The sequence below is a fragment of the Coturnix japonica genome, chromosome Z, assembly GCF_054131305.1.
Source record: "Coturnix japonica strain WE chromosome Z, WE-NBRP24, whole genome shotgun sequence".
Classification (NCBI taxonomy): domain Eukaryota; kingdom Metazoa; phylum Chordata; class Aves; order Galliformes; family Phasianidae; genus Coturnix; species Coturnix japonica.
In genome coordinates this window covers 66,897,491-66,920,091 of record NC_140702.1, presented here as the reverse complement: position 1 = coordinate 66,920,091, position 22,601 = coordinate 66,897,491, and the positions used below count along the sequence as shown (strand labels likewise).

Genomic DNA, 22,601 nt, shown 5'->3' with positions numbered 1-22,601 from the left:
GAGATGAACTAATTTTCTCCCGTGGCCTTCAAGCCTGTGAGTTAAGGAAGGTGTGCCTTCCTGTCTTGCAGATTTAGCTTCATGGACAGTTTTCTGCTGATTGGCACCCTGATAATGTGCATTCGGTGGTCAGAGCTGGGCTGTGTGACACCTGGGGGGTGCTGCACATCACTGTATGGGAAAGGACAAAGGCAGCCCTGAGGGTGCATCACTACAGTGTGGAGTGTGGCTGGGGCCACTTCTCTCTTCTTTGAGCCCTCCAGGAATAAGAAGAGTAATGCATCGCCCACTGGAAGCCACTCACTCCACGTGCTGTGTCCTTATCCAAAGCAGAGGATGCTGTACAGAAAGATGCAGCACAAGGCAAGAGGAATTAGCACAAAGCAGCAGGTTGGGTGGGTTGTCCTGTGGCTGAGCTGGGGACATGGAGCTGGCATTGTCTGTGAGCAGTGTCACCGCCCCTGGAGCCTGCACAGAATGTGGCAGCGTGGCAGGGACACAAGAGGAGGTAAATGCAGCCTGCTGCTGAGCAATTTTTCTCCTGGAAGGAAGCTAAATCCGCATTGGCAGGAGGAGCTGGCTCTCTCCTCTGGCTCAGGGGGGCCAAGCCCCAGTCACCTCCCGCTCCCCAGCGCTCCCTGCTTTGCATGAAAGAGGCGCTTTGATTGCTGACATCTGTAGACAATCAGATAAGAATTAGAGTTATTCCTCTCGGCATAAATGGTATTTCTAATCTCATAATCCCTTAATATTGTTCTCACCGGGATATGGCCGCTGCTAATCCCTGAGAACTTGTTGTTGGGCAAATTTCAGGGAGGTGCCATGGAGAGGGTTTGGCTGCCTTCCCCCTGCCCTGAGGACCTCAGGGAAAGGATTGGAAGTTGTGCACCGTGTAAGCACCGCAGGCATGAGCCAGTGCATCGCTCATCCCCGCTGTGTCTGTCCTTCCCCAGCACACCACACATGCTGAGCAGAGCCCTGTGCTGGGCGTGCAGCCACATTCCCAATTTAGAAGAAGGTGTATGAGAATGCTCTATGCAAGAGGGTATCCCCAAAGCCCACCCTCCCTGGGAAGCACAATCCATGTCCCTCTCCCAGCTGTGTTTGTGCAGGAGGCTTGTACCAGCATCTCTCCCCCTGCCAGGCTGAAACCTGTACATCATTTCCTCTTAGACCTGAGTGGTTTGTTACTATAGCTACGTTGCTCCAAACTCAGGTCTCTGCAGGGCTGAGGTCTCGATGGCATTTCTGCGCAGCTGAGAGGAGAGGGCTTAGCCTCAAGGTCAGACAGTGCAGACTGTGCTGTGGGGATGCTGGGACTGTAGGCTTAGATGCAGTGGTGCAACTTGTCCGGGAGCTCTCAAACATCAAAACTCTGCAAGATCCCATGAAAGGATGTGTGGATGTTGCTGGTTCGCAGTTAGGCAGCATAACTCATTGTAGTGCATTTGTTTGCTACTGCCTGAAGTCTGGTATGTGGATAAGGAGCTGGTGGGCACCCTTGCTGCACTAATTTTTGGGAGGATTTCCTGAGGGTTTTTCCACCAGGAGAATAGGTGAAACGGTTGGGTTTTGTGGTTCACTGGCAACTTTGGAAAAATGCTCCAGAAATCAATCAGATGAACATTTTTAATGAATTGGAAAATTAGAGAATTAAACACTTGGGCTCAGGATTTCATTGGTTTTATTCTTGTTTTAAGAGATACGTGTATCAAAGGGAGCTCCTAAAGGGAAAGCCCTGGAAACTTGGCCCTTCCCTTAAAAACACCAGCAGTGAAAACAATGCTGCCGTTGTGTTTCCTTTAGAAGCAAAGCAGACACAAGCATGTGAACCCCTATGGCATGGCCGGATGTGTGGTGCTCCCTGCAGCAGTAACATGGGTTAGGGTTTGCCCCATCCTAGTTGGAGTGTCTCCTTGGCTGCAAATTATGCTGCCTCCAGGTGTACCTGGTGGTTGTCTGACAGTGAATCTCCTGTCACCATCCATCTCTGCCCCTGCCATATTACTCCTTCTCCATCCCTTGCTGAGATATTGCATTCCTCCTTCCCTAAATATCCCCTCCAGTGAGGCCACCACCCCACTGTCCCTTACCCTGTATCAAACCCTGAGGGCAGGTAGATATTCTGATTTACGTCTTTGCCTAGCCTGGGGCGATGTTTCAGCCCCAGGCTGTGCCAGCATCCTGAGGGATGCTGTAGGATGCGTCTGTGACCAGAGGGCTGTGACAGCATCCACTGCAGTGAGTGACCTCTGGCAGCAGCATGCACCTGTGCTATCTCCATCCCTGCAAACAGCCCATCCCTGGGCTGGGGGAGCAAATGCAGCAAGGCAGTCATCCTGCTGAGACCTCTTTCGTGGGCAATGGGGAGAAATTTCAGCTTTGATGTTACCTATAGCAGCTGCTGGTATGTGGCTGCTGAGCCAGGGACCGCTCCCCCCGTCCGGCCATGCCTCTCTGCCTTATCATTTTCAATCCTATCAGAAACAAAACTGCTGCTGCTTAATGCTTCATTACAGGCTGTTATGTGTCTCCTGCGCTGCCCAGGAGAGCAGCAAGGAGGGCTCTGACTCTATTTAATAACTGTTTCATGGTTCCTAATTGACAGATAAAAACGCTACTAACTTGGTTTCATCAAACATAATCTATGGGCAGGAGCAGTGCTGCCCTTCTGGAGGCTGGGCGGCAGCACAAGTTTGGATCCATTATTTTGAAATGGGAAATCCATAACGTGCTGATGTGCCATGCTGATGACAAGTTTATGCCTTGCTCTTTCCTCTATTGGTTTTGGCTTTGACCATACTGGGGGAAGCCAGCGCTGCTGGCCCCATCCCCAAGACTGTCACCCCTGGGGCTGTCAGCCTTGGGGCTGTCACATCAGGCTCTGCTCGTACTGGGAAAGAGCACCAAACCTTGTAGCTCTGACAGGAAAGCATTCTCACTGATGAACCAGGAAAGGCTTTTTTTTCTTGCAAATTCAGAGATATCGGGAAAGCAGGATGTTTCTCCAGCACTGTGCTTTTAGCAGAAGTTCGCTGTCTCTGGGGACTTTACCCTGCCCCTTTCTGCTGACTCAGGTGACCAAGTGACCCAGGCTCCTTCCACTCTCTGCAGTGAGAAATGCCAAACAGACAAACCTCTGCTCTCCCCAGAGATGGCATTGCAAAGCCAAGATTGTGGATGCAGTGCCTGCCAATGGTAATGAGAAGGGTTGCAGAGGTGGGGTTCAAAGCCACGCATCTGACTGAAAAGTTGTCATGCAGTGAGAACATTTGAGGATTTGCTATTGGAAATCTAAATGAGGATATCTGTTGGAAATCCGGCTTTTAAAGAGTTTTCTCCTCCCATCATGGTGTCTGGAAACTTAAATACAAGCTGGAAGCGTGGCAGGTATTTGTAAGGTAGTGGAAGGGTAAATTGCAGCCTGTGACCAGGAGTCAAGGAGGAATCAGCTCCTTGGACTTGCAGAAATGGTTTTGATTTTTTTCCTGCAACCAGTGCTGCTCTCTCAGGCCAAGGATGTGTAAGCTGCTTGATGTCCAAGATTGGTAACCAAGGTGAGGGCCAGGCCATCAGCTGCACTGGGTGCACGGCAGAACTGGAAGAGCTTCACCACCAAATGTTCTGCTTGGGCAACTCTCACCTTTACCTCTGGTGCTCTGAAACCCAGCAGAGCCGCTGAGATCAGGGGATACACGTGGAGAGCTGGAGATGGATGGAGAGTGATGCTTTTGGGCAAGTGTAGAGCAATCTGACTGCAGCTATAGCCATCCTGAGGATCTGTCATCCAGAGTAGAGAGGTAATACATAGACAAGGCTGATCTAAATAAAAAGCACTGGAATAGCAACTCCAGCAGGACTCTGTGGGTCACTTGGAGGAAGATCAGAGGTAGCAAAGTGGCACTGCTGGCATTCTTGGTGTCAAAATGATGCTGGAGTGAGCCAGAAGTGGTGCATGTGGGAGCAGGGATGGGGGCCAAGATGCAGGTGCTGAGCTGGGTGCTCAACACACAGCAGGATGCAAGCAGAACATCACTGCAGCAAGGTTGGAGACCAGCTCAGTGTGAGCAGGAGAACAAACCGGACTGTTTCCAGCACTGCCAGGAGTTGTGGAGCCAGGAGATGGATGTCCGTGATCTCAGCAAGCAGCAGGGCCGCGGTGGAGGTCGGATTCCCATGCTGTGAGTCAGGCACATTCCTCCCTAGGGTCACTGAGCAGCATGGGGCTTCAGTGGCCTCGGCTGCCTCCAGCCTGCATTTGCCATGATTAACTACGTGGAAGAAGCTCAGTTTGAGGGATGAAGCAGAGGCTAAGGGGCTCCAGCCGGCTGGGAACAGCTTCAGCCACTCATCCATGGGAAAGGGGAAGATTGGTTTCTTGGCCACCCTTCATACCAAGAGTCCTTTTATCAGTGGGGTGTGAAGAGCTGATGAAATGCCACCAGCTCTCCCTGCAGACAGTTAATCCGTGGTTATGGATTTAATGTTAGGACATCCAGCAGACCTGTGCAGCTTCTTGTAGCCATGTGTAGTTCTCATGGTACAGCCCAGCTGCAACACCAACTGCTCTCACCAGGATACAGAGTCGTGTTGTGCCCTGCTTGTAGCTATGGGGGACGTGATGCAAGATAACAGCCAAACCATGGAGATAAAATGAGTCTGAGCACGCAGCAGAAGTGCTTCTCCACTCAAATAATTTTTCTGCTTGAAGTTTTTTGTGTGTGTTTTTCTCTGTGTTTCTTCCGACTCGCTGTGCATAGGAATCTGGCATTTTGCAGAGAAAGCCTCCCATGCCCTTCAGCCTTCCCAGCAAACAGACCATCTGCAGGACCTGCAGCATGGCCATGCTGAGGTCTCTGTGCATTGCCAGACCTCTGTCACTGCGCACAGTCCTGCTCAGAACGCCTGGAGCAGCTCCCTCTGCGCGGACGCCTCCAGCAGCCTGGCGCCTGCACCCAGCAGCCTGCATTGCGTGTAAGACTTGCCCGGAGCACTCAGGCTGAATTGCAGTGGGTGAGTGAAGACACAGCTACAGTGGGACTGTCTCAGGAGGATTGCAGAACGAAGGAGATGGGCAGCCCCCCTCTCTGCCTGCTGTAGCTGCAAATTTTGCCCCTACTAGGAGTGGGCAAACGGCGGGAGCTGTGGCTGGGAGGTGCCTGGTGCTTTGCAAGGCACCACAGTATCTCAGCCTCCCCTTGAACACAGGGTTTGATTTCCCCATGAATGACGTGCCTGTTTTATTTTTTCTCCCCAAATATCACAACCTTCCTATAGGAGCGTTGCTGCCCGTGCAGTGTGTGGGGCATTCTGCAGCCTGGTGAAGAAGACTTTGTGCTCCTGCAAACACCTCAGGGTGTTCATTTCAACTTCAAAAGCCTCAAATGTGGCAAAACCAACCAAGAAACAGAACCCGACTGTCTGGTGCTGCACAAGCCCTGCTGTCAGTGAGTCGCAGTGAGCAGTGCCATGAGCCTGGTGTCAGACAGCGTCTGCAGTGTGGATATGGGTGCTAGCAGCACTCATGGTGTCTGCAGTGCTGGGATACACTCCAGCCAAACCTCTCAGATTCAGATTACTATTAACTCACCTCATTTCCTTATTTGTTTTAATTTCCCAGCAGAAATGAAGGTATAGGCTGCTTTGACCAGATCACTTCCCAGAATTAAATGTTTGGCTCCTGAAAAAATGGTAGTCCTGGACTGGCTTGTTCCATTGGCTGACCTGAGCACCCTCAAGCTATGGCAGGGGCAGGTGTGTGCATCTCCTTGATACATCCTTGGCCCATGCCTCACCAAAGGGCAGTAGAGAAGCTAGGAGATGAGAAGTTCTTAGTAGAATGGAATCCAATGGATTCTTTGGTGAGATCCTCTTCTTTTTCATTTACCATTTTTCAGCTTTTCCTTGATTGCCTCTGTGATTGGAGGATAGGGAGGTCTGGGTCCAGCCCACGCTTTTCATCTGCAGTGCTGGTGCCATACTGACTTTGCACATTGTGCCCACCTACTAATGAATTGGCATCAAGTTTGCAAAGTTAAGGAGCACTCCTGTACAGTCATGAAACTGCTGTGGGCTGTCACATGCTCCATGAAGAGGAGTGATTGAAGTGGTTGTCATGGGGTCATTGCATTAAAGCTGTGCAGGGAAGTTGGGTCTGCAGCTGCATCCTGCTGTGAGCACAGCCTGGCCATGGTGCATGGCATCCCCACACATCCCAGCACCCAGACATCCCATTTTCCCAAATTCAACCTTGTTTTGTGCCTTAAGAAGCAACTCCCATCTCAGGAGGCTGTTGGCTGTTCTCAGGACAGCACCTCCATCTCTGCCTCATGCAGAGCCTTCCTCCCATTTCCAGCTCTTCACTGTGTGCTCTGCACAGGGATTTCAGGTGGCTTTCCTTACCAAAACGTAGCGATAGAGTTACTTTTAATAGCACATACGTGACATGGAGTGGGATTGACCACTCCGACTCCGGCTGGCACGTTATAAATCTCAGGGAAACAAAAAAAAAATTAAAAAATGCAATAGGCCAGAAGGGTGGGGGGTGAAAAAAAACAGAAGGAACAACGGTTTTCCCAGAGCCCGAAGCAGTGCGGGGTGGGGAGCTGGAGAGGCAGGGTCGTGCGGCTCGCCGGGGCAGAGTGTGCAGTTGTTTATATTGGAAATGAGTTTCTGTTTATTGCAAGCTATGGTGGGGAGACCACAAAGTGAACGTAAAACAAAATGGGAAGGGTGTGGAGAAAGGCAGAGGAAGGGGGGGCGGGTGCCTTTGACAAACTCCAGAAGTCACGTCCAGTAATAAATCAAGCCGGGATCCGTCCCGGGGAACGGGACCCAGAACATCTGCTGAGGTGGAAGGGAAGGAGGGCGATCAAGGAGGGAGGACAGGGCTGGAGCACCCCCTTTGGGGTGATGCCTGTGGGGTGAAGAGGTCACTTACGGCCATACCTCAGCTGCTCGGCACCTCCATCTCCTCAGGTGGCTTTTCCCCATCTGTCACTTCCACCCAACTTCCAAGTGCTGGATGGGAGGAAACAGCACGGTGATGGTGTAGGTGCCACCAGGCAGGGTGGTCCTCTACCTTCTCCTGAAAATTAGTGTGTTAATGGGGCTGTTGCCAGTGAAATCAGAGACAAATCTCCTGATAACCCCACCGGGGCCAACATCACATCCATTCTTTGCACAAGGCTTTGAGGGTATTAAGTGCTAAGTATTTTAGTTTGACATCTGAATCCAGCTGCATTGTTGTGAGAAGCCCTGACAGATTATTGCTCTAGACCAACCTTTCATATATAATCTATTGCCACGGATTTAGCGCTTCAGAAGGGGTGATGGACGTTTGTTTTACAGATTTAAGCTTTCCCCTCCTCTCCTTCCTTTTCTTTCCCCTTCCTTGGAAAATGGATCCTATTAACCGCTACAGATGACACAACACATGCCAATACATTTGCAACCCATTTGGCTCACATCAAGGTCTGCATTCAAGCTACAAACTTCCCCAAGAGTCCAAGTAAAGCATTGGGATGAGGAGAAGAGACAAAGATTGTGCTTCTGTCCTCTGGGTCCTTCCCCAGTTCTTTCCAGCCCATATTAGTGCAGAAAACAGGAGATGCAGCCACTGAAACGTGTGTGTATGTTTACTATGATCTCAAGATTCATTTGCATCTCATTACACTGGGCCATGGCTGGGTTGCTTTGCCATTACACCACGGCTGCTGCAGGACCCACTCTTGGAAGATGCCCACGTGCAGTTTTGGGGCATGAGGCAGGTACCAAACTGTGCCTCCAGCACCTCCCTTTTGCAGACAAACCTCACATTCACCCTGCAGGTTCATCTGAATAACCCACCTAATGCCAGGTGTACCGTTGTCCTCCCCATGCTGTTGGTGGCATATACAGATGGGGAGGACCCAGAAGGATTGACATGAACCCAACCAGAGTTGCTTTCTCCACTCCAGGAGAGGATGGCAAAGTAAATCCACGACTGCCCTGACCTTCTATTCCCCATCACCTCCTTGCAGGCTTTTCTCTCAGCCACGTCCCTACCATTGAGCCTATCCCCTGTTCTCAGGAGAATGCTGAGCCACACCATGGTGTTGAGGGTGGGTTTGTTCCTGCTGCATGGGGCATTTGCAGTGCAAGGAACAACGCTACATGCCCCATCCATGGCAGGGTGGAAACAACACAGCATCTTTCTGCCACAGGCTGTGTGCCAATCTCAGAGCCAGGTCCAAAGCATAGGACTTGCTATTCTGCAATTTTCTGTGCAACGCTTCAGAGAGTGCAGAAAAATCCTTCAGTGACTCTAATAATGTTTCCCTCCAAAGCTCTTGGGTATTTTTCCCCTGTACCTGTGAAGTCATGCTTCAAGCCTGCAGAAATCCGATCAAATACCTCCTGAAATCCTCTGGAGCCCCTATGACGTTTTATTGAGAGTCCAGGACTGTTTGACCTTGGAGAGTGGAGAAAAAAAGCACAAGAAGAAAGCCATGGCTTCCCTGCAAAACTCCTCCTTTCTAAAGAGGAAAATGAACCCCAATCACTGGGTCTTGGAGTCTGCTCCTAATTTCTAGCTGTTTGTCTCAGTATGAGCAATGCAGTTGCACTGCTGTGGAGTGGAGAGCAGGAAAAATAATGTTGTATTAGGCAAAAAAAAAAACTACAAAAGAATTTCTTATTTGTTCTCCTATGGAAGAAAATGAGTAGATGCTTGTGAAGCTGCTAGAAGGGATTGTCTGCACGCAGGGCTGCTGGCTGCATGCTTTTAGGGCTGTAAGGATGGATGGTGCCAGGCACCCAGGCTGTCACTGCCCCGGTTGGGCAGCAGTGGTGCTGCTATGGTGGTGGAGAGGCTTTGGGATGCTGCGTTCACTTCTGGGTGCCTCACCATTCGAAGGTCATCAATAAATTACAAGGGGTCCAGGGAAAAATTTATTAAAAGATTAGAAGGTAGTGTAGGACTGAAAGGGGAGATGAAGGGAATGTGGTAGGATGCTGAGCTGAGGGAAACAAGGAGGGGGGGAAATGAAGGAAACATTGCAAACATTTTATAGAGGATTATTAGAGAGGGCACAAGCAGTCACTGGGAGTGTTCATGTCAGGTAGTGCTTCTCACTTTGTTTTGCAGAGCTTCAGGTGGGTGGAAAGGGGCTCCCTGAGCTCCTGAAGCTGCTGCTACTACCTAGGCTGTGCACATTGGGAGCATCCCATGGGGTTTGCCTGTTGCAAGCCCTAGGGATTTAATCATCGTGGTGTGGCTTGAGGAAAATGAGCATCGTTTTTATAAAGCAAAGAGCCTTCCTTAGCTCCACTTCTTCACAGGTGGGCTGAATAATGGGACTTCCCTTGATGTCATCTGTGCTAAAGATTCAGCTATTATTTCCAAGTGCAATTACATGTAGGGTTGTGTGACTTATATCATCCCATGGATCTCATTGTCGTAGATAAGAATGAGGCCAGGGCCTAATTCAGTCCAGAGTATTATGAAAAAGAAAAAAGGGAAAAAAAAGAAAAACAGACGAAATAAAAAAGGAGAGCAGGATAAGACAGGTTTGTAACAAGATGACTTTTAAGTAAGAATGAAGATACAGGTCTAGGACTAGGGATAAAGCTGCTCTTATAGGATAGGAGCTAGCCTGCAAGGTATGGGAGAAAACAAGGGGAGCTGGCATTCTTCTCCATGCAGAACACCCTTTGGGTGAGCTGCAGAGGTGCTCTGGCGATGGTCTCCCTCCACCTGCCTGCTTCCACCTAACCCCACAGTGCCATCAGCACAGGGAAGGAATCTGCCTCAAGCATGAGACCCTCCTGCTGTTAGCTGCGGATCTTTATGGTGTTTTCTTAAAGCAGGAGGATGGATACTGAGCGATTGGTATGGAGACTTCATGTCTTGGGACAAATTGAGCATCTACCCAGGCACACATAATTACTGGCAAAGGCAGCATCCCTGGGCAGCCTGAACAGCAGCATCAGGCAGAGGTGTCTGTCTTGGTCCCATCATCCACAGAGTCCGTGCTGGGATTTTCTAGGATATGTTATGCAAAAGGACATCTGGGAAGGAGCCAGGTGGCTTTGCTGTCCATGCTAGTGAGGGTGGCTGCTGCTGCTGCAAGTTACTCGTGTGGCTTTGAGGTGTGAACAGCATAGAGACAGTCCATATGAGGCACATTGTGGTCATATGTGAGCTCCCTACAGCTGACTCCAGCGTGTCTAGGGGACCTCTGGCTTCAGCCTAGCCATTTTCTTGTGGAGTCTGCAGATAATTTGCCAGCTGGCATGAAGAAGAAGCCACCGGTACTGTGGAATGGGCATGGGAGGATATAAGGCAGAGTCCTGGCATGTTGAGAATGAACAGAAGAAAAACACAAATACGTCCCTTTCTCTCCTTCAGAAAGCCAGAAATCTCCTCCTCCTTCCTCTCCATCCCCTGTGGCGTCAGATACCCATCCATGGGTTAGTGGGGCAGCATGCTGCAGTGCAGAGCTGGGGATGCATCCAGGCTGCCACTTGAGCAGGATGAGGAGAGAAAGGCAATTTTGGAAAGCTGCTGGCTGTCAGGGGCAGTCTGCTCTTCCCCAGCTGGGAGCAAAAGCTGGTAATATTTGCAGCACTCCTGCTGCTCAGTACATGACAGAGAGCTTGTAGCATCTCTCAAGAGGCTCCTCCTGGATGAATTTACAGTTTCCAGGAGTTCTGGTGGGACAGCTTTGCTCAGGATACATGACTGCCGATGGTCTCAGTTTCCTCTGATTGCACTGGGTATTTTCCCTGTCTTCTCCATCTGGAATGGTGGGGAGGAAGGACTGCTTGCTTGCAAAGTAAGGTGATGTAGAGGGCAGGGGATCTGCGTGGTGTGGATTCTGTGGGTTTTTGTGCCTGGAACCTGGAAAAGAGGAAGGAGGGGGATTCTGAGTCCTTCAGCAAATACCACAGGCATGGAGAACCGTGGCACAGACCCTCAGGCTCTCCAGTGTCCTCATGCAGGGATGCTCCCTTGCTGCTGCTTCTAGCAGAGCTTGTGGGGAATGTTTCTGCACAGGCTGTTTCCAGGTCTGTGTGTGACTCATGATGAGTCTGGGCACAGCAGCAAACAAATGCTTTGGAGCAGCTTTGGATCACCCAGACCTTTTATTAAGGGATACATGCAGCAGGGGTAGCCACTCTTCTCCAGAGGTTGGGACTGTGATGCAACCCTACTTGTACCAGCCATGAGCAATTTGAGAGGAGGAACAAGCACTGGAAGACATGTCCAGGTACAAGGAGTCACTTGGTCCCTGCATCAGTTTGGCACTGTGCATCCGTCCCCAGATGGAAGAGAGGGGCTGGGAAATGAAGGATGATGGATGCCCTCTGGATCAGAGGATATTTTTACAAAATGGAAGATGCTATGGAGTTCATTCCCTTCATTCTTCCCAGACTTTTCAAAGGGGATAAACTCAGGATTTGGGTGAGAGCTGCAGAGGTTGCATCAAGCTCTGTTTGCCAAGTCAGAAGGTTAGAAAAACCCCAGAGGTGAGTAAGCAGTGAGCAACCCAGGATGCTCCAGACCTGTGCTGTGGATGGGGACACACTCTACGTCCCTTTGTCTCCATTTGCCAGCACCTCCCTCACTGGGATCATACCTCAGGGATGTGCACAGCTCCCTGTACAGGACCTGGCTGGAGTCCCAGCACGCCTGGTCCCAGAGGCTGCTGAGCAGCTGGTAAGGAGGTTTGGTCATTCCTGCCCCAGGCTATGTGCGAACCAGTGACCTGGCTCTGAAATGGTTTATGTTACACACAAATCTCCTCACAGAGGTGCTGAGGGAGGAAAGCTGGCCTGGACATGAACTCCCCAGGCTGGAGAGCAAATCCCAGCCCTGCCGTGATCTCCCTATGCCCAACATGCTGCTCCAGCGGCTACATCCTGTCCTGCTCCACCAGTCCCTGCTCCTGTGGGCACGCAGTGCTGTGGGTCCTGTCCTCATCCAAGAGCTGGCGGTGCTACCGTTATACACAAAACAATAATCAGCTGCCGTAACAGGGACGCGGAGTAGCTGAGCTGGCTTCCCCGCTGTTGTGCCGGCTCCAAGTAGAAACAGCTGCATTTGGTTTGGTTAAATGTTTTATTTACTCCCAATTATCCCAGATAACAGATTTGCTTGCCTTTGTTCAATATTTAATACTGTTGCAGAGCAAAGCTGCTCTGTGCTTTCTGATGGAGGGAAGGCTGATGGCAAAGCTCTGCTGCAGTGTGGCACCAGGGGACATGGGGGTCCCAGGGACCCCCCAGCACCCTCCCAGCGTAGCAATCCCAGTGGCACCTGTATCCCAAACAGGGTCACCTGCAGGACTTGTGGGGCTCTCACTCATCTCTCCAACCTGCTGAGAGGTGGCTTTTAGGGCTCGGAGCTTTGCACTGCGCTTTGAGCTTAAAGCAGAGCTGTGAACTCTCTTATGGGTGAGTAATGCTGTGTGCCTCTTCCCCAAATTTACAGCGCTGCCTCTCGGTGTGAATTTTCTGCAAGGGAAATGAGAAAATCCATAGCTTGGTTTATGAGCTCTAATCAGTGTAAAACAGGGCCTTTAAGAAATTTATCTTTTGCTGAGTCCACCCTTTTATTCGGCACCTTCCAGGGAATAAATTCTCTCTCCTTGAGGCTGGGGAGCTGGCTGCAGGTGGAAGCAGGTTATGGGGGCTTCAGTCACAGCCTCAGGTCCCTGCAGGGGGAACAGGCAGGGCCACCATCTCTCTGGCCCATTTGGGAGCATCCCAGAGAAGAACAACCAAGAGTTTTTGTATGTGCACTGATGTTGTCACAGGAGGGTTTGGAGCTGGACCTGGGTGTCTCTGGTGCTCACTTGTGATGGCTCAGGTACCAGAGGGATCTCTCGTTTTGGTACATATTTCCAAATGAGAGGATGTTCACTGGAAATGTCCGTTGCTAAGGCTGGGGTGGCTTACAATGGCTTGGAAATTGGTTGTGCATCTGGGAAACCCCGTCACAAGAACATCACAGTCCAGGCTTAACAGAGCAAAGAGAAGCACAATCAGAGCATCACCTACTTCCCTTGTGCAAGCAATGGGACAGGGACACATCCCAACCTTTGGGGCAGCAGAATGGACCATCCCAGTGACATCTGTGCTACTGGGAGCACACAGGTGTGCGGCTGATGGATGTTTCCCTGCTCAGCTGGGCAGCAGAAATATAATTTATTCATTGCTATTTTCTTTGTTGTTTCCTACCAGTCTGTTTTACGGAGACAATTTTGGAAAAGTGGCATTAGATAAATAATGCATAGTGTTTGCAGCCAGTCTGTGTGCAACAAATGGGCATGGCCAGGTGTGTGTGCTGGCCTGCTGCTCCTGCATGCCGAGCTGATGTCTGTGCTCCAGGCAGAATATCCAACTTGGTTGGGTCCTTGCTGTGCCCTCAGGTTTGCTTTTTGGGTGCATTTGTACTTATGCACAGTTGCTTGCAAATGATCCAAGTGCTACTACAGGGTGGAGGTAATTGTGCAAAAACCATCATTGGTTGGAGGGGGCTTTGTAGAAGTAGGGCAAAGGAGAGGCAGGAGTGAGCGTTGTGCTGGAGCTGCCCCCTGCATGGGCAACACGCCTGCACGCGGGCGGGCTGTGTAACAGCCGGAGATCTGCCACAAGCACACGATGCTGTCATGGGCCCTGGAGGTTTTGCTGGCACGAGCTGGGGTTGATGAGTTATGCAGGTCATCCCGTGAGCGCACTGTAACATCGGTATCCCCTGCAGCCCGGGGTCTGAATGTGCCCCAAGTGAAAGAGAAGAAATACCTCCTACAGAAGTGTTTTAGAGACCTCTTAAAAGTTTTATGGGTACTATTTTTTTGTGTCCCTCCACCTGTGGAACAAGGCATCTTTAGTACATTCAGCCCTCAGCAGGAGAGGAAAATTACAACTGATCCATTTCAGAAACCTCTAAAAATGACCTAAAATAACTTTTCTATATATAAAAATGCCACAATTTTAATGTCCATTATCTCATGACCTAGCAGGGCTAGGAAAAGCTATTGTAGATCATTTTTAGTGGTTTCTAAAATGGATCAGTTACACTTTTTTCCCTACTCAGTGGGACTCAGGGTACAAAGGCAACTGGGCTTTAGAGGTGGCAGGAGAGCTAGAACCATGTGTTGGGCTTCCTAAAACCCCTAGGAAGGGATACTTTAATCCTCGGGAGCCGTCCTGTGCTGTCCCCAGCCAGGCAGAGTGCTGGCACTGCTCAGGCAGCAGTGATTCCTAATGAGCCAGATGGGCATTGGTCAGAAGGACACAGTGCAGGACGGGGTATTCTGCAGGGTTTGCAGCACAGTAGTGATGGCTGAAAAGATTTTACTACCTGACAGAGTTGTGCATTTTGCAAGGACATTGCATGAGTGAATGCATCCCTGTGAGAGGGATGAGCCTGTTCAGCCCCTGGAGCTTTTTGCAGCAGCTGTGCAGAGGAGGTAATGGGGGTAATGGGCTTGGGAAGGAGCCGTGGCCCAAGCATTAGCCACCCCAGGCGTGCAGAGCGGACATCAGCAGAGCACGTGGGAGAGGTGGCTTCCTGCCATGCAAGAGGTTAATAGGCAGATTAGAGAGGGCAGGCAGTGTTTGCAGCTAGAGGAAAGGAGCTGTGCCTTGATGGAGCTCGGCAGCTCCACAAGGCGACAGGGAAGTAAATATTTGCCAGGATTAGGGAGGCTGCAGGCGGTCACTCCCATGTGCCTCTGAGAAGTGCCCGTGCTGTAGGAGGCTGAGCCTTGAGCCTGGGCTCTAGGGGCTATGTAAGGCCATTGCTGGGCTGGGGGATGCTGGGGCTCGGAGCTGGACATCAGCCTGGTGGGACTGGGAAAGGAAAGGTGGAACTGGGTTCTGTGCACCCAGACACACTGCCCGAAGCCTTCTGAGATCCTCAGGACAGAAAAAACCTTTAATGCTCCCTGATGGCTCAGTTTCCCTTTGCTGCTTTTCTTGCTCTCTCTATCGGTTGTCAGCCTGGCCCACCTCCAAAGACAGCATTATGGAGTGCAGGATCGATTGGAGCCTGCTATTTTATTTGCTGTCTGTAAGAGCCTTTGATGGGTAGGATGAGCTGTGCTGGCAAGGATTTTTCTTGCCAAGGCTGGTAGAGGAGCGGGGTTGCAGGTTCCTATCTGCCATAGAGTGATGGGACTTGCCACCAGCTCAGGAAGGGTGGCCGTGACCCTCTCCTGGTGCACCATCTCATCTCACAAAGGGCTTGGTACTCCTTCCTTAGTGGCACCTGGGGTCATGACCATAGCGAGCCATGCAGTCTCCCAGTCATCTCTCCAGGTGGCACATCATCCTGGCTTTGCACTGGCTGAGTATAGGCATGATGGAGGCAGAGACTCAGGCTGAATGGCTGAGGCTGCCACAAGCACAGAAGCTGGGGGCTGAGTCCATGCCCCTGAAGCCTGTGTGGTGCACAGGGAGCCTATGAAGATTCCCTTTGCAGACTGCTGCAGAGCAGGGATGGGAATGTGCAACAGTGAGCAGTCCCCTGCCTCTGGCAAAGCAAATCAGGGACATGAGGCCAACACAGAGCTGAATCTGATGTAATTGCAAAAATAAATTATTATCAACTGGTCTAATTGCAGACAGGGCAAGGCACCATGAGGGGCATTGGAGTTGCCCTATATCCAGAGCCTGGACTGGCTTCTGCTGCCCCACAGGATCTGTGCAGCACTGAACAAAGCAGGAGAGTCCCATGGCATCCTCTTAGCACTGCCATACCCCGATCCCCATTCCCATCCCTATCCCAACCACCGTGCCAGGTGCTGTGAGCCCACACTGCCACCCCGCGGTCACTGGGACACCAGAGCGTGTCCCGAAGTCCCCCTGCACTACTTCACCCCTCAGAAACATCTTCCAGGGGTCCCCAGAGCCTTCCTATTGACCCCTGCAACGGGTGATGCTGCCCTCAGCTTGTTGCAGGCTCACCCTTAGAGTATCTGTGGGGCAGGGAAGGGTTAAGAATGGCCAGAGGAGGAGGAGGAGAAGAAATGTAGCGGGGAGAAGGCCCTTGTCTCTGGCCTTGTGATTAGCTGCGGAGGATCTGCTTAAATAATTTACCTGGGAGGCTCATTATGAGGCTCTGGCCTTCGTCTGCTGTCTGAAGGCTGAAATAGCCATTAGGGGGAACACACATCTCCTATCAGAGCAGTGTGTTGACCCCTCTGCATCCCACACCCTGTTTATGCTGCTTATTCTGTGCTGCCTGCTTGCTCCATCCTGCCCCAGAGCAATGAGGCATGTACAAGCCCCATGCCTCAGTTTCCCCCTTCCAGCCAAGGGAGTTCGTCTTATTCCAAGGTGCCATGCTATGGTGCTGCTCTTAGCAGTGGAAGAGTGCAGGTACTGAAAGGAGTTAACTTCAGTAATTTTAGCGTGTTACTAACCTGCAAGGGCAAAATTTATCAGCTGAAAGGTATCACAGTTCCTCCTCCCACATGAGTGTTTCACGGAGGTTTCCTGCCACTCTGCTGCACTCCTGCATGCTGTTTGATCTTTGCTTGCATGTTTGGGAAAGCCAAGTGCAGCACGAGCACTTGGAGACAGGATGCTCTGCCTTGCTGCTGAGAGCAATAGTACAGCTGTTCCTGCAGGGCTGGATTTTCCCCGCTGTTTTCAGGCTGCTTCTCTGCATCTTGTCATAAGCAATCCTTCTCCATCCCTTTAAGGACCTCAGGTCTTCCTGAGGATCATCCCTCAACAAGAAGTTTAGCACTCCCTGGGGACATGGCGGAGAAAGCCGTGAGCACTGCAGCTTAATGGGGTCAAGAGAGCAGCACATCCTCCCCATCAGAAACATCTCTGTGTAGCTGTCTTGGAGATAATTTCCCCAGTACCTGCCAACCTTCTTTGCCACCCTTTATGTCATCAGGGCTGGTGACCTGCTGGGGGAGGAGGCAAGCTCTCAGCTGGACCTTGGGGTGTGCTTGGAGGGGAGGGACCTCTCCATGTTCAGGAGCTGGTGATAAGCCCACCTGGATGAATAATTCCTCTTTCTCTTTCCTTGGCAGTCCCCCCAAAAGAGCCACTGCTGACGTGTCGGTCCAACAACTACCCAAAAGGTTTCTACTGCGTCTGGCACCTGCCCAGCCCTACCTACATCCCCAACTCCTTCAACATCTCTGTCATGTAAGTGCCTGAGAGGGAGAGCACTTTGTTCCCTACAGCCCCGAGCAGGTTCCAAATAGTGCTCTGGGACAGCTGTGCTTAGCACACACTGTCAGCATCTGAAAGATGGCCCCTAGGAGGGATGCTCTGGAGACATCCACACTTGACATGGGGGCTTTGTCCCAAGGAAGATCCCATATCCCCAGAGGTTACGGCCAGCAGCCTCTAGAATCCTAGAGGCCTGGCGGGTTGACGATGAGGCGTAAAATCCTTTAGGCCTCAGGGCAGGCATAGAAGGAAGAACTGAAGCCTAGAAGCCCCAATAACTAGGGTGTAAACTAGAGTTCTTAAGCTCTAGAGGGAGACCTATGGGCCTAGGTGTGGATCTGGGGGCCTAGAGGCTTTGAGGCTAACTCCTAGATCCCCTTCCCCATTCCCCTGAAGTTCATCCTGTCCATACCTCTCCCCTGTGGTGGAAGTTATATTTTCCATTATTCAGCAGTTTTGGCACAGCCGAGCTCCCTCCTGAAAACTGGCTGTTGCCAGTTTTTGCCATGCCATGGCATCACCCACTGCCCTGTGCAGGGGTCCTGGAACTACTTCTAATACCATGCCTTTGCTTTTGAGGCTTGTTTACTGAGCAGAAGGAAGACAGATCCTGATAATCCCACAGGACAGGCAGAACCAACCCTAGCCCCCATAAGGTCTCACCCTTGCAGCAGCACAGGGGAAGAGCAGCAGCAGTTTCTGGGAGCCAGCACAAACACCTTCACCCCAGTCTCTGCAGGCTTCCATCCAAAATAACACATTCCCATGTGAAATTCTGTCCCATGAGAATGGCAGCAGGGGGTTCTGGCGTTTGGGAACCTTGGGCAGAGTGGGTGCACCACATGGCTCCTCTCCAGCTGTGTGAGTGCATCCCCACCCTGAGTGCTGGTCTGTAGCTAACAGCTCTTCTCTTCCTACTTCCAGACATGGCACAAGAGAGATGGTCTGTGAGAAGGACATCTTCCCCAAAAACAGGTGTCACATCAGATACCTCCAGCTCTTCTCAACAGTGAAGTACAAGGTGACTCTGACAGTCACGAATGCTCTGGGCAAAAGCTCCACCACTCTCACCTTTGACGAGTTCGCCATAGGTAACTTCCACGGCAGCAGCTGGCTTCTCCTGTGTTGGGTTTGATTTGATCTGTGCACTGCATGTCCCACTGCACCAATGGGCGAGGGAAGCATCAGGCTTCCCAAGTCTCTGTCTGCCCATGCATGAGATAGAGCTGGGGTAGAAACCATGCTTGCATCTCACCAGAGCCCCCTCATCCTCTGGGCCCTGCCATAACCACCCAAGGGATTGGGATATTTGGGTTTTGCTGTGGGATGTGTACTCCTTCTTAGGGGTGTGTGGTGGAGGGGCTACCATGTGGGGATACTGGCACCTGGGCATCCTGGGGGAGCAGGGCAGGGTGCAGATGGGCAGCCCCCATGGTGGTCCATGATGTTTTTCCTGGTCCTGTCTTCTGTGGTCCAGGTCTCCTGGGGTGTTAAGCTTCTCTTAGCTAGGGGCTGGGGAAGCAGTTGTCATGTACCAGGGCAGAGGGCTGGGGAATCACAGCACTACCCTTCTCACACCTCTGAATATTGCTAAAACAGAAGTTTTTTCTTCATGTTTGAAGCAGATTTGCAAGAATTAGCATTGGAAGACAATTATGTGTGCATGCATAGCACAGGCACAGCCCAGACATGGTAGCAAAACTGACCTTCTGTGGCTGCTGTGGTCCTCTGAGCATCCTGCATCACCCTGGCTGTAAATACCCAGCAGAGCTCTGCAGAGCATCAGGAACAGCCACGGTGCCGTACCAGCCCTGCATGTGTGCTGCCCCATCTTCCAGACCTTTGCAAGGCTACCGCTAAGCCTCTGTCTGGCACCAGTAGAGACAGAGAGGGCTCAGCTCTGCTGATGGCACTCCTCCAATAGTGGACCATTATGGAGCAGGCAGTTCAGTGGGACAGTGGCAAAGCAGAGGGCTGAGCATGGCTCTTTTGCCACCTGCTAAAGGCAAACCGTAGCTGGTGAGGAGACAAGATTGTCCGTTTTCAAAGAGCAGGAAAAATGAGAGAGAGGAATTCAGGAACAAGCCTAAAAACAATTTGCTGTTTACATAAGGCAATTACTGGACCAGAGAATCAAATAAATGAATCCCTGAAATGCAGCCAGTAGTCAGTCAGTGCTATGGACATGCTGCGTGTGCCAGTCCTGAGCAGCCAGAATTGCCAGAGTGCAGGAAGAAGAGCTCTGCTTCTGTCCCAGATTTTCCCTTTCTGCTCTAAGTCCTGGAAAATATCAAGCAAGAAACAAGGTGCCAGTTCTGTCCTTTTGTGTCCCCGCTGCTGTGGTTCATGTCCAAAGTTCCTATTCTTTAGTGCACTGTGAATATTAATAACAAAGCAAGGAGCTTAGAAGGGAAGTGGTGGAGTTTTAGTCACTTGGGTGTTTTTAAAATGGAAATTATTGTCTTTGTGGAAGATACACTCCTTAAATGAAGGTAACCTCCGGACAACAGACCCAGGGCAGCAATTAAGCTGCATTTTCCGAGTTCCTTGCATTCCCTCCTCCAGGAGTTCAGGGCATCCTCCTGTAACATCTGCATCCCACCCATGCCCTGCCTGGCTTGGAGAACATCTGGTGCCACTCCTGAGTAAAGCAGCCGGCACCACCTCTGCAGGAAGAATCTGCCCGTCCCCCTCCAGCAAACAGGGGCATCCCCCCTGGGAAGCACACCCGGCCCAGCACCCGCACAATCCAGATCCAGCCTGAGAGCCTGAACCCAGCTGGGTCACAGCAGCAATGAGCAGGGCCATCTGCTAGCATGGGTGCGATACCACTGCCTTTGACCAGATGTGTTCCAGCTGTTGCGGGGGTGTGAGACCCCCAGTACCCCATGGCAGATGCTCAAAGGCACTTAAGGAAGGGGTAATGGCACACCACAGTGCTTCACTATCTTACGGCCTTAAAATCTCTGAGTTCTGCGCGGCTGTGAAATTTTCCCCCTGAGGATTTTTTATGGCTCTAGTATGTAAGAAGTGCAGAGGTGAGCAAGCAGGCAGTCAGCAGGAGTAGCAGAGATGTTCCAGGATGAACTCAGCAACAGCCACATATCCTGCATCGAGCTTCTCCTTGAGCCTTCCCAATGTTGTTTTTGATTAAAACAAGTGTGCTGCCCTACTGTACTTTGCCTGGCAATTCTGCCTGGGTGACTTCTGGTTGCCTTGCATGTCTGTGCTTCTAGGAAGTCTGCTCTTTGCAGCTGCAACTGCAGCAGTGCAGGGTAGAGCCTGTGCCCCAACGTGGTTGGTGGGACCCAGCAGGTCAGATCAGTCACCAGTCAGAGAGTTCATCTTTGAATTCTGCTTTGCTAGGTGGAGGTGCAGAGAAACCTCGGGCTTGAAACAGAGCTATTGCACTGGTTCATTGCAAAGGTCTCAGGGGTGTGAAGCCCTTACTTCATGCCTGCTGGGACCACCCGCTGGCAAGCCACAAAAAGACCCCTGGGAAGAGGTGATCTCTTTGGTTTTGCTTCCTTCCTCCTCCACCGGAGTCCTCAGCAGCAAATCCCTTCCCCAGCCGCTTGGAAGATGGACTCTAATTGAGTGGAAAATGAGTGGTGCTTTCTTTTGATATCCGGAGCCGATGCCGTGCTGGCAGTCACACGACGCTGCCTGTTAGCAGCCAGCTGCAAGGGGCTGCTCTCTGTTTCCATTTCCAGTGATGACTAGAAGAAGGTTTCCAGCCCTCTGACCCCCATTTTTCATTGCTAGGACATCCGGGCTGCCTCCTTGCCCTGTCTCGCTGCTGGAAATTGTTTTCATAATTATGTTTTCTGCAAAGGTATAAATATTAATAAAGGTGAATGTGGTGAGGGCAGGGCTGTGCAAAACCTTGCAGGCATCACATCTCCAGTCCCCAGCCAGGAGGGGGAAAGGCTGGAGGAAGAGAGGAGAGGGTTTGAGGCAGAGGAAGGTGCCAGGCAGTGATGCAGTGTGCTAGGGGCTACCCTTCCCCTTCATGGTGGCTGGGAACACTGATGTCCTTCTGGGATGAATCCCCCACTTCCAAGAGCATACTGCCGCAGAGCAGGGACAGCACCACAGTGCCAGCATCCCAGCTTGGTGGCAATGCCTTCCTTTCTTTTAATGTAAACATGGTGCAGATTAGCAGGAGAAGATGTACAGCATTAAAAATGTATTGGCAACACTGATTATTCTGGTGAGATGGTAGGGCTACAGCCAAGCAAGGGAGCACGAAGGGACTTGCTTAGGTTGCCCAGAAAGAGTTAAGTGGGTAATAACCAAAGGGTTATTGTTGGATTTTCTTTCCTCACCCCATGCCAGGCTGCTGGGACATGCTCAGGACAGGAGGAAAGTGGCAGCACAGGCCGTGGTGTCATTCCACATCTGCTATGCGCCCCTTGTGTGACCCCAGGGAGGTCGTACAATTGTCCACACCGCAGCTCCAGGGCAATGAATGCATAGAGTGTTGCAGAGGGGCTTTGTGAGGATGAACATGCTGTCCCCTGTAAGAAATTCAGTCCCTGAGCACGGGTATACAGTTGCCTAGACAGAAGGTCAGTTCAATTCATACTACTTAGGAAGGCAGAATTAAATTACGTAGACTGACATTTGGCTAAGACATGGAGTTTAATGTCCCTCTTCTCGGGGAAAATGCCAGGGGATATTTAACAGCCGCAAGGCATCCATTTCAGCATGGGGCAGAAGGATGGATGCGTGATGTGTGCTCAAGCAGCACCTTCTTTGATGAGCACTTGTGGTCCAGCATGAGCCTGCAGAACCTTTAGGCAAAGCCTGGCCTGTTCCAAAAACCAGAGATAACCGCAAGGCCCTTTCTGAGCCTGAAAGTGAAGCAGGATGAGCTGTGAGCTGCCTCCCAGCCAAATCCCATGTCTCCTTCTCAGGAATGTTTGGAGATGCTCCCTCAGCTCTGCAGGATAATATTACATCTGGTTTTGCAGCCGCTTAACCAATACTCAGCCTAATGCCCATCGTCCATTATTATTATTATTACTATTATTACTTATATTACATTACTGCCTGCGGGCCTGTGCTGAGGACGCAGCTCCATTATGCTTGCTGATGTACGGCCAGACAGCCCCTGCCTCGCAATTTGCTGTCTAAATGGACTGGGCAGACAAAGGCTGGGGGAAGGAGGAGTGGGGAGCAGTGACTTGGGATGCTGTGGAGGATGAAGCACTCCTTCAAGGTCAAGCACTGGACCAGTTGCAGAGGAGGTGTAGAGCCCCGTGTACTGTCCCCCACATCCCTGCAGTGATGGAGCGACGTGGCAGGAGCAGCTCCAGCTCTTTTCTGGGAGGGGCTGGCACTGCCTCACCTCTCTTAGGTCTGGGCAGGAGCCCAGAGCCGGGGGGGCACATGGGGAGGCAGCCACAGCCCTC

At 51.3% G+C, this 22,601-nt stretch overlaps 1 protein-coding gene across 6 annotated transcripts in view; it reads left to right on the top strand.

Annotated features, from left to right (window-relative positions):
- The window catches only part of CNTFR (ciliary neurotrophic factor receptor), a 166,025-nt gene that overhangs the window by 129,088 nt on the left and 14,336 nt on the right, over positions 1–22,601 (top strand). For all 6 annotated transcript variants that reach the window (XM_085529466.1, XM_015848429.3, XM_032441286.2 and 3 more), the window contains 2 exons: positions 17,040–17,157; positions 18,109–18,275. In XM_085529466.1, coding sequence (XP_085385592.1) covers positions 17,040–17,157; positions 18,109–18,275 — 285 coding nt within the window. The remainder of the gene's footprint in view (positions 1–17,039; positions 17,158–18,108; positions 18,276–22,601) is intronic.